The sequence below is a fragment of the Panthera leo genome, chromosome B3 (genome assembly GCF_018350215.1).
Source record: "Panthera leo isolate Ple1 chromosome B3, P.leo_Ple1_pat1.1, whole genome shotgun sequence".
Lineage (NCBI taxonomy): Eukaryota > Metazoa > Chordata > Mammalia > Carnivora > Felidae > Panthera > Panthera leo.
Window position 1 is genome coordinate 45,178,777 of NC_056684.1, and position 12,248 is coordinate 45,191,024.

Genomic DNA, 12,248 nt, shown 5'->3' on the forward strand with positions numbered 1-12,248 from the left:
TACAGTGCAAAGTACTTGATTCATACTACTTCCTTTAGTCTTAAATCATCCCTCACTTCACAAATGATGGTAAAACCAACACCAAATAAAGACCTTTCTTTTTTGAGTTCATAACTGTTTAGCAAAATATTATTTAAATCTTATTTGGGGATATCATGGGTTTTAACATACCATGAAATACAAAAATATTATACAAAAGCTTTATTTTCCAGTCCAAACACAGCTTTTACTGGGTAGGAACTGTCAGGTATCACTACATCCGACCAGTTTCATTATCTTTGAAAAGCTGTTTGAGGGATGGACTCTGTTTGAAAAAGTTATTTAGAAAGATCTTGAAATTATCCTGAAGTTCATGGCTCACTGATTTTCCCTAGCTTTGGCTTGGCTTCAGTATTATTTCTCACTTGGAAACACAAATACTACAACATAAATTTCCATTAACATCAACTAGTAGTTAAATACAATAAATTATGGCACACAGTTGTAGCAGGATACTCCATACCCAAATAAGCAGTATACTAGAACTATGCATATACTCAAAGAAAGCCCACAATGTACTGTTATGTGCGAACACTTCAGTTGCAGAATAATATATGTAATACTTTGTAAAATCAAAATCAGACTGTTGTGATTGTTAATTGATTGTGAGGCTGCAAATCATCATGTTACTACAATGATAAATTATTACCTCATAACTATGTATGAAAAAGTCTGAAAGGACAGACATCAAGCTGTTAATATTAGTTACCTGTAAGGAATAAAAAAGAGCAATGGGCTGGTGAACTTATTTTTTTTCTCTACTTTACATATTTCATAATGTTTCTGACTGTTTAATACCACACACTTCATCTTCGTACCTTTATAAGTTAGGGGACAAAGCAGGTGGGGAGGGCAGGGAGGGCTGCAAGGTAAGATACCAAAGCCTGCCATCAGAAAGCATACACAAAGAAATCAACTCTGGTTTTCTTATGTTAAAAACAAAGTTATCCTTATTCTCAAATGCTGCATAAAAATATTACATATGAAAGAACAGAACTGGGACACCTGGGTGGCTCAGTTGATTAAGTGCCCAACTTTGGCTCAGGTCATGATCTCGCTGGTTCACGGGTTCAGGCCCCATGTTGGGCTCTGTGCTGACAGCTCAGATCTTGAAGCCTACTTTGGATTCTGTATCTCCCTCTCTCTCTCTGTCCCTCCCCACCTCATGCTCTGTTCTCTATCTCTCAAAAATAAATAAAAACAAAAAAAAAAGAAAGAATTGAGTAAATGGAACGAAATGTTAACACTTGGTGAATCGTGCAAACTTTCTGTAAGTTTCAAATTGTTTGTTTGTTTGTTTTGAGAGGGGGGAGGGGCAGAGAGAGAGGGACAGAGAAAATCCCAAGCAGACTTTGCACTTTTGGCACAGAGCCCCACACAGGACTTGATCTCACGAACTGTGAGATCATGACCAGAACCAAAATCGAGTCAGATTAACCTACTGAGAAACCCAGGCACCCTGCAAATTATTTCTAAATAAATAAATAAGAAAAAAGGGGGAAGCTATATTGCTACCTCAGCTAATATTGAATCAACGACACTGTTCCTGTCTTTTCAAAAAAAAAACACTCATAAAAGACAGCCTCAGAGTTCTAAATATAGCTGTGTGCATGGCTCAACAGCTTTAGTTAAACGAGAATTTGCAATCAATCTGACAAGTTGCCCTATTTTATCCTGTTATGTTATAAATGAACCAATAATGTAGTCATTTCAAAATTTCCCTTTTCAGGTCTTTGGATAACTGTTATCTCCCAGGTGCAGTTCTTGGTTGTAGCCATTGTGTGGCAGAATAACTTTTCATCTGGTTACCAGATCAGTGGCGAAGAGGTGGTCAGAAGTTCATTAACAGAGTACCAAAGGTCTAGCCACAGACCTGACCAGGCAACAGGCTTAAAGTAAACATCTCTTACAGTTTATGACATGGTGGCATAGCACACCAAAGGCAGTGACATTTTTTTTTAATTATTTTAAAAAAATATTTACCTAGGGGCACCTGGGTGCCTCAGTTGATTAAGTGTCCGACTTTGGCTCAGGTCACGATCTGTGAGTTCAAGCCCTGAGTCGGGCTCTGTGCTGATAGTTCAGAGCCTGGAGCCTGCTTCAGATTCCATGTCTCCCTCCCTTCCTGCTCCTCCCCCTCCCCCAGTCATGCTGTCTCTGTCTCTCTCTCTCTCAAAAATAAATCTTAAAAACAAATTTTGTTAGTGTTTATTTGTTTATATTGAGAAAGAGAGCATGAGAAGGGGAAGGGGCAGAGAGGGAGAGAGAGAGGGAGGGAGGGAGGGAGAGGAAGAGAGGGGGAGAGGGAGAGAGAGAGAGACAGAGAGAGAGAGAGAGAGAGAATCCCAAGCAAGCTCTACACTGTCAACACAGAGCTTGAGGGGGGGTTCGATCTCATGAACCGCGAGGTTATGACCTGAGCCAAGATCAAGAGTCGGTTGCTTAACACCCAGGCTCCCAGAAAGGCAGTGACATTTAAAACATTAAGTTGTTCATGTTCCATGTTATAATTACCTATACATATAATAATTCTTGTATATATACATAATTAAGCCTTTAAGGGCTGGCAATAATTTAACTGAATCAGACTCCAGAGCAATTTATGTCCCAGGGTATTGTCAGAAACAATCCCTGTACAGCAATCTGCCAGAAATTAATGGCGATGAAGAGCTGGACGTGATACCTGTAGAGGCAGATGGCTTAATAAAAGATCAAGGAAAGAGGGGCCCCCAGGTGGTGCAGTCGGTTAAGCGTTCCACGCTTGATTTCAGCTCAGGTCATGGTCTCACAGTTGTGAGATCGAGCCCCACGTCAGGTTCTGCTGGGTGTGGAGCCTCCTTTCTCCCTCTTTTCCTCTGCCCCTCCCTGGCAAGTGAGCGCACTCACTCTCACTCTCTCTCTCAAAAAAATTTTTTAAAAGATCAGGGAAAAGAGAGAGTCTTGCTAAGATCACTGACATCACAGGGCACCTGTGCACTAGATGCTTCATACTGCCGGAGAAAGAGACATCTCTAAACAATCCCGCCAAGTCACTGAACAAACAACCAACCAAAGCAAGCAGAGGGAAGGAGCTGTCAGTATCCAGTATCCAGCAAAGACACCAGAAAATATGAACTAAACACAGAAGAAAAGCAGGCAAAAGAAACTGGCAGTGAGAGGGAAAGATGTCAGATTTAAAAGACACAGACTTTAAGGCAGCCATTATAAACACTGGATGCCCAAAGAAATAGAGAAAACATGATTTAAAAAAGTAAAGGAAGGTATGGGGTGCCTGGGTGGCTCAGGTGATTGATCTTCTCACCCTTGATTTCGGCTCAGGTCATGATCTCATGGTTTGTGACATGGAGCCCCGCACAGGGCTGTGGGCTGACAGCACGGATATGCTTGGGATTCTCTCTGCCTTTCTCTCTCAAAATAAATAAATAAAAACTGTAAAAAAAAGTAAAGGAAGGTATAATGGTAATGTCTCATCAAATAGGGAATATCAACAAAGAGACAGTACTCATTTTTTAAAAGAACCAATTGGACCCAGTCAAATGAAAAGAAAACCCTTAGAACGGGGGAAAGCTTTTTCAAATCAGGTATCTGGTAGTGAATTGAATCTAGAATATGTAAAGATCTTCTGCAACTCAATAATAAAAAGACTATTAATCCAGATCAAAAATGGGCAAAGGATCTGCATAAACAGCTCTCCAAAGATCTACAAATGACCAATAAGCCCACTGAATGGTGTTCAGCACCATTAGTCACTAGGGAAATGCAAATCAAAAACAAGATGTTACTTCATACCCATTAGGTTGGCTCTATCAAAAAGGTAAGTGTTGGTGAGGACGTGGAGCGATCAGAGCCCTTGCGCAGTGCCGGTGGCGTTGTAAATGGTGCAATCGCTTTGGAAAACAGTCTGGCTGTTCTGTTCCTCAAAAGGTTAAATATAGAGTACCACATTACTCAACAATTATACTCCTAGGTATATATATATATATATCCAAGAGAAATGAAAACATATGGCCACACAGAAATTTGTCTGTGAATGTTCATAACAGCATTATTTAAAAGAGCCAAAGAGTTTTTAAGCTGATGGTGTCTAATTTATCCATCTTCTTCCTTTGCACCTGGACTCGCTTACCTGGAGGGAACTTGCACACCTGCATCAGTATATAGCTATTTCTCCTTTAAAACTCTGGCACCATGAAAACAGACCTCAAGGAGGAATGGAAGTGGCCGCTGAGCACTGGGAAAAATGAAGAAGACAGGCCAAATAACGGACCCACTGTTCCAGGAGGAAGAGGAAAGCTGGCCTCCCTGAGCTCTGCTTTAGGGAGAAATGGGAAACTCTCTAAGAAAGTCTGTTCAGAGCATGCCACTCTTAGTGGGGTGAGGGTGCCCCCCACCTCCACAGAGAAGCACAAGGGGGAGCATCAGGGCCAGCTTCCTACCAAGGGCATCACTGGTGGATCCATAAACACTATAAAATAAAACCTGAAATAATATAGCAGCCTAGTAATTTAAGACCATCACTTAGCACGTTCACACGCCTCCAATTCAATCCAAGAAAGCCAAAACTTTGCCAAAGATTTTTTTTTTCCACACAAGTTTATTCCAACAAAGTCTTATTAGCATTCCAGGGGAAAGACCAGTAGAACCACAAAACAAAGCGAAAATAGGTGGTGCTCACAACAAACGTTTGTGATTGTTTCATTGCAAAAGTATTTGCTATAGGGAAGGAACGTACTGCATAAAGAACTGAATGTGAAACTGCACAGGAAAAATGTAAAATTCCTGAAAATAGTTCAAAGTCATTTCTCCATTTGGTCATTAGAACAGTTTCATGAGGATAATGTCACTGCCGCTGCCCTTGAGATTCACAAACGCTCCCACTTGCTCTGTGTTCACTCCATGCCATGCCCTGTGCTAAGCCTCCTACATAGCTGGCCTCACGTAATCTTCATCTGCAACTAAAGTGCATAGGCAGATCCTCAAAATCTTCCACAAGTCCCTATTCTGCCCTGTAGCTCTGAAGCCCTTCTAACTTCTCACTCTTCTGGGAGGTCTCACAGAGTGGGCTTTCTGTTAAGCCAATCTCCACAAAAAGACGTCAAGTTTTTCAGTCCTATTACAGTAATTTTTCTAGATCATTAATTCATCCAAACAAATATGTATTGAGAATCTACTGCTCTCCAGAGACTGTTCTATGCATGTAGGTTACAAAAATAAAAATGTACTCTGAAAACAGTAGAGAGACTCAATAGAACAGAATGCTTGGAGAGCTCAGGAGACTAGGGTATCAGAGAAGACTTCCTGGAGGAGGTGACATTTGAGCTGAACTTGAAAGTCTGATTAGAAGTTAGAAAAGAAGGGGGAAAGGCATGGTGGGTGAAGAAGCACGTGCAAAGGCACAGAGATGGCAGAGCATGACCCATTCAGGGACTAACAAGTAGCTGATTACTGACGAAAGGTACAGTGCAAAGGTCGAGAGAGATAAGGAGGTCAGTGGGGGGTTCATCTCTAAAGGGCACGCTAAGAAGACTGGCGCTGACCTGAATGAGAAGAGATAACTACACAAGAGCGGCAACTAGGCCTCCATTCATTCTATGGGGCCATCTGCTATAAGACTGATGTTCACCCAGCAGACCGAAACACACATGCCCAGCATCTAAGGTCCTTCGTGTGTGGTCTTGCACAGATCCCCCAACACTACTCTCCTTTGCTCCAAAGAGGTCTTGGATCCTGTGTTCCTGTTCTTTCTTCCGTCTCACCCTTTACAGACCAGCCTCATTTTCACCTCAGCCTGATTCGAATTGTTTACTGGCTCCACAGCTCCCCTTGTAGACTTGTGCTTGACTCTTAACAGCAGCAGAGGGCAGAAGAGGCCCATAAAAATTTTAAAGATCGTGCATTTCCAACAAGTTCTGGGGTGACTCCAATGGTGCTGGTGCACGGAGCACTCCTTCAGGAGAAAGGGGCCAGAACAGCATCTTTTGTACTACCTGAGGTCAAAGATCTTCTCTAAATTTCCAATCTATCACAGACCAAAATTTTCAGAAGATAATAAAAAAATAAATTACAAGGGAAATGACATTTTTAAAAGAGACATACAAAATGTAAGTCTCAACTGTGTATTACTGGAGACAGTAAACATAATTATTACCCGGCCAAATTACACAGGTCAGCCGAGCCCTCCCATCATTTCCTTCCACAAACACAACTCCAAGATAAGAAATCGTGGCATGCTCGTAATCAGGTGGAACTTCTACCTTAGATTTTTATGGGCAAAGGAGGGAATGTACTAGAAGAACGCAAAGAATTTGCTTTGGGACTTTGTGAATATATACTTTGTAAAATGGAGTTGATGAAAAACAGCTTTCGGTGAGTACAGTCCCAAACACCTGGCCACCTACCTTGCCACTCTCCCCCGAAGGTCTCCCAAACCGGAGAGCTGACGCATCTCCAGAGTCTTTAAGGCAGAATTAGTTCCGTAGCTGATGTTGTCCCGGGCCCGGATCTGCTCTTGGAGTACCTGGGCAACACAAAAAACCACTAAGAGGGTCTTCTGAGAATTTACATGCTGGCACAAAAGCATTTTATACTTTTGATAAAAATAAGAACATTTAACTCCATTCCTAAGAGCTCCTTTTTGACAGCCACCTGATATATACACGTGTACAGAAAGTACTTACACATGCTTAGAGAGACCTCAGAGATCTCACACACACACACACACACACACACACACACACACAGTCCCTTCATCTGCCAGTAAAAGCACTGAGACTTGGATGCCACATGACTTGACAGAGCCCCTCACCACCTCCCCGGCCCCCCACGCTGCAAGAAAGGGCAAAGCTCGGACTAGGTCCCTGGACTCTTGCTCTTACAGTTCAGAGCTCTTTCCACCACTCCAGGCTGTTTTTTGATAGTCATTGCTCTAGGCGAAGACTCCCTAAATCGGTCAGGAAGTAATAAATCAACACCAAGCAAGGACAGGGCTGGGCAGGGGGTGTCAGACAAACATGTCCAAATTCAGTTCCTCTAGCTGAATGACCCTGGGCAAATGTGTCAAGTCCTCTGAGCTTCCTTTTCCTTCTCTGTTAAGGAAACTTACATCTGTTAAGTGACTGTACTCTTAAGGGCACAGTAAATGTTTCGTGACACGGTGTGCAAAAAGCACCTACAATGCCTAGCACAGAGCCAAGACAGCAAATGCTGATCCTCTTACGGTACTTATCTGATGACAGTACTTCTGCTGGAATAGCAGAACGGGGTCTCGTGGAAAGGCATTCAGTGAGAGCAGGTGCCCCAACACCGCATGGCCTGGTGGAGCAGCCATCCTGGCAAGTCTAAGGTCTAAGGAACGGTGGGGATGGTGAGGACACCCCTGGTGTTTACTGAGCATGTACCAAATCCACACTCTTGGGGTCCCCGGTGTTTCAGGATGAAATGATGCACCCAAAGTCACACAGACGGCAAGTGACCAGTCAGGACTGACCGAGCAGCCTGGCCCCAAAACCCACCCTCCCTGTAACCACTCTGCAAAGAAGATGAGTTGAAGCACGACAGTCAGAAAGACAGACAGACAGACAGGAGAACCGGAGTCCTAGGTCGCAAGAGACCAATGTACCTTCTGAATATTTCCTTATTCTTTCGCACATGGCTTCCTTTCTGCCCTCCCTTCCTCCACCGTCATTCTGTCCCTCACACTCCCCTCACCAACACCACCTTCTCTCCCCTTTGCAAAGAAAAAGCTCTTGATTCCTTACCTCCTTTTCTTTTCAACCATTTAAAATTTCTCATTTGTTTAATGCCAGATTAAGTATTTTTTAATTTTTCTTGCTTTTCTTTTGGTTTTACTCTTTCTTTTAGTAATTTTAAAATAGGAGTACTAAGTTCCTCAATAACAAAGACTTTTTTTTAGAACAGTATCTGCTGCGTCCATAGACTGAGTGTGAAGTGCTTTCCTTATTAGTTTTAATTTCCATTTTGTGTTCCTCTTTGATCTTTTGATATTTAGGTATCTAAAGGATTACTTAGAGTTGTGTTTCCTCATTTTCAAGCAGTTAAGTGTTTTGGTCATTTTTATTTATGTATTTATTTATTTATTTATTTATTTATTTACTTTTTTAAGATTTTACTTCTAAGTAATCTCTACACCCAATGTGGGGCTTGAACTCACAACCCTAAGATCAAGAGTTGCACGCTCTATCAACTGAGCCAGGCAAGCGCCCCATCATTTTCATTATTTATTTCTACTTTATTGGCTTGGGATCAAAAATATGGTCTGGAATATACTTAATTTTTTGAATGTATTGGGGTATGCTTTGCAGCACATGTTTACTAAATGTTCCATGCAAAAAAACTATTCAAGGAACAAAAGGTTCAATATCGTCTGTTAGATTGAGTTTGCTGATTCCAGTATTCATTTTCTCTAGATCTTATTTATTTTTGTCTAGCAGATTGCTCCATCTGGGAAAGAGGTTTTATGAATTCCTCCATTGTAAAATATTTTCATCAAGTTCTCCTTACATTTTTAACACTTTTCATTTTATTTAGCCACCATTTTATTTGACACATACAGATTTGTGATATAAGTGACCTTAACCATTACACAATAATTTAGTGCTTCTGATTTAGTGCCTTTTTTAAAATGTTTATTTATTTTTGAGAGACAGACAGACAGACAGACAGACAGAACATGAGTGGGGGAGGGGCAGAGAGAGCAGAAGACACAGAATCTGAAGCAGGCTCCAGGCTCTGAGGTGTCAGCACAGAGCCCGACCCGACGTGGGGCTCAAACTCACGAACCATGAGATCATGACTTGAGCAGAAGTCGGACACTTAACCGACTGAGAGACCCAAGCGCCCCTGATTTAATGCTTTTAATGTTGTTTCATCTTACCTAATATTAACACTGTGACCATACTTTATAAATAATAAACCAAATACTTGCTTGGTCTAGCACAGCACGCACTGTTCTGAGTGTTGTAGCTACATTAACCCATTTATCCTCACAACACCCTCCGAAGCGGATACTACTATTATCTCCATTTCAGGAGGTGAAATCTCTGAGACATTAAGTAGCTTGTCCAAAGCCAGTTAATAAGTGACTGAGCTGGGATCTGAACTAGGAACTCTGGCTCCACAGACTGTGCTCTCTCTCAGTCATGACACTACACTGCTTTGTGTTTACATTTGACCTTTCATCTCACTTTATATTTACGATTTATGCTGCTTCTGGTTGCTGTTTCCTTGCTCCTTTTCCTTGTTTTGATAGGTTTAACCAGGTTACCATCCAATGTCCTCCCTCCCCTTGTTGACTGGAGAATGTTCCTGGACATCGCTATTCTATGAATGGCTCCCTTCCCTTCCCCATGTCCATAACCACACACATCTACTCCAGGCTCTGTTCCTGCACGGCTCCCCCCTCCTTGGTATGAAACACTCAGCACACCTCACGCCCACCCTCCTTCACCCTCCGACACAGGTGGTTTATCAGGAAGGATTTTACTTTCCTCCCCTCTTGCCCTTCCCTCACCCCAGTTATGCTTTGCTGAAATAACTTGGTACCTTTAACTGGGCTGGAACTAAAATTTTTGCTTGTAAAATGTCTCTTTTATTTCAATAATCTTTTCTCCTTTTTTCAGTACTTCTGTTACCCAGTCTCAAGCATTCCTCAACCTCTACTTACATGAAATAACATAGGTCTTTTCTACGGATCATTGATGACCTCTGCCTTCTTCCTTTTCCTTTCCCCCTATCTTAGGGTCTCTGTGTAGACTCTCTAACACTTTCCTCAGATCAGGCGCTTGGATAAAAGACTCTCTGAATCCCTGCCATGTTGATAACCCTCCTTCCCTTACCCCAAAGGCTGGGGATCAAATGAAAGGTATGGAATTATTAACCTCAAGGCCCCTCCTCCCAGTGAACTTCGAGGCTGATAGGAAGTCTGGTGCCTCTTCCTCTGTAAGTTTCTCGGCTCCTTATGCCTAGAAGCTTGTAAGATTTTATTCTTCTACGTCGGAGTTCAATTTTATCAGAATGTACCTAATTGTGGACTTCAAAAAAAATTCAATTCTACCTGGAACTCAGTGAATTTTTCAATCTGTAGTCTCAGAGGATTCTTCTATGTAGCTACTGTTTGTTCTCCATCTGTTTCTTTGTCTCCTTCTGGAACTCCAACTATTCACATGCTGGGTGCCCTAGATCTGTGTCCCCACTGAGTCTTCCATCTTTTCCCTCACGGTTTCTCTCTCTTCGTATTTGGCTCTGATGTTTCTCTCTCTTCTACTTTGTCTCGTGGGCAACTAATTCAAGTCATGAAAGTTAACCATCCTTGCCTCTGGTTTAAGTTCAAGAAAGAAATTTTATGTTGCACCCAGATCTCCTAAGTGTCCTGTCTTAGTCAGACGGGGCTAAAAGAACAAAATGTCACAGACTGAGCAGCTTATAAACAACAAACATCTATTTCTCGAAGTTCTAAGGCTGGGAAGTGCGGGACCAGGGTGCCAACACGGTCACATTCTAGGGGAGCCCTTTCCCTGGCTTGCAGATAGCTGTCTGCCTTCCTTCTCACTGAGCCTTTACAGTGGAAAAACAAAACAAATGAACAAACGAAAAGCAGAAATAGACCCATAAATAAAGAACAAACGGATGGCTGCCACGGTGGAAGGGGACAGGAGGATGGGCAAAACGAGGGGAAGGGGAGTGGGAGGTATAGGGTTCCAGTCATGGAAAAAGTCACAGGAAGAAAAGGACACAGTCAATGATGCTGTAATAGCACTGCACGGTGACAGACGGGAGCCACGTTTGCAGTGAGCACAGCATAACATACAGGCTTGTGTACAGACATGTACATAAATTGTTTTTGTGCTGCCTTTTCTCAACTATTCTTTTTCAAGTATGCAGGCAACTGAGCTTACATACATTTTTTTAGGATTTTTCAAACTTCCTGGTAAAAATGAGAAATTAGCAAATAGGATTTTGTGTTTTCCTCATTGGAAACCTGGTTGCAGCCACTATAGACGGAGTGATAGTGACAGTAAAAAGAATGTTTCACTGAAGGGAATTTGGAACTGCTAGACCTATCTGTTCTCTGCTATAGTTTCCAGCTTTTTCTGAATGAACCCGCTCTGTTAAGAAGAATGCAAACCAGCTACAATACCTGTGAATGACAAAATGTTAGTCATCTGAACACATTCTTGTAAGAAACCTTCAGATCTGACTAATCTGGTTCTGACACTCTCCCACTGATGAAAAGGCGCTGGTGTTCTCTCTTTCAATAGGAAGTAACACTTATTTGTTATAGTTTATAGAAAGGAGTAGGCCATTTTTCTATGTAATGTTTCAAACCTCTGTTTATAAAAAGGTTTAAGACCAGGGGTTCTTAAACGTCTTTAGGGTGCATAAGAATCCCCAGGTGGCTTGTTAAATACACAGATCCCTGGGCCCCACCCCCGGAGAGCCAAAGCTAGGGAATGGGCCCAGAACAGCGGATGGTCAAGGTCCACAGAGCACTCCTGGAGAAACACTGCATCAGATGCTGTACAAATGACAAAGGCTATAACCAATCGTATTTCCTCTGAGCTGTCTCTCAATCAAGACATTACCAAGCACATGAAATGAAGAGCAACCCACAAAAGAGGTGCTAAAAATAATTCACACCATTTTTAAAAGGTTCAGTCTTTCTAGTAAGCAAAGAAATGAAAAATAAAAGTCATACCATGATAATGCAATACTATGGCACGGATATTGATAATGGGGGACCCTGGGGAAGGGGAACATCTGGGAACTCTGTGTTTTCTGCTCAATTTTGCTGTGAACTTAAACTTCCTCTAATAAAGTCTATTTAAAATTAAAAAGTCATGCCATTTTCATCAATTAAAAAAGCAAATGTATTAAATTTATAATACTAAAATAGCATTTCAAAATTAAAAAGGCATAGTTAACCCTTCCTGATACATCTTTCTGGAACACGATCCATCAAAATATATTCACAATGTTCATAACCTTCGATCCAGTAACTCTAGCTATTAAAATTAATCAAGGAAATAAGAAAAATGGCAACAATGTACTCACAAAGATATCTTCCTATTAAGATACACCAAGTATTTTCCAAGGTTTTATACATTATTACACAACCAGGAAGAAGTTCACAGAGAGCTTCTAAAACTAAGGGAAAAAGGGGCACCTGGATGGCTCAGTTGGTTAAGCATCTG

The 12,248-nt window shown here is 41.7% G+C and overlaps 1 protein-coding gene across 2 annotated transcripts in view; it reads right to left on the reverse strand.

Moving 5' to 3' along the window:
• The window catches only part of FAM81A (family with sequence similarity 81 member A), a 77,819-nt gene that overhangs the window by 27,402 nt on the left and 38,169 nt on the right, over nt 1-12,248 (reverse strand). For both annotated transcript variants that reach the window (XM_042941873.1, XM_042941874.1), the window contains one exon: nt 6,438-6,556. In XM_042941873.1, coding sequence (XP_042797807.1) covers nt 6,438-6,556 — 119 coding nt within the window. The remainder of the gene's footprint in view (nt 1-6,437; nt 6,557-12,248) is intronic.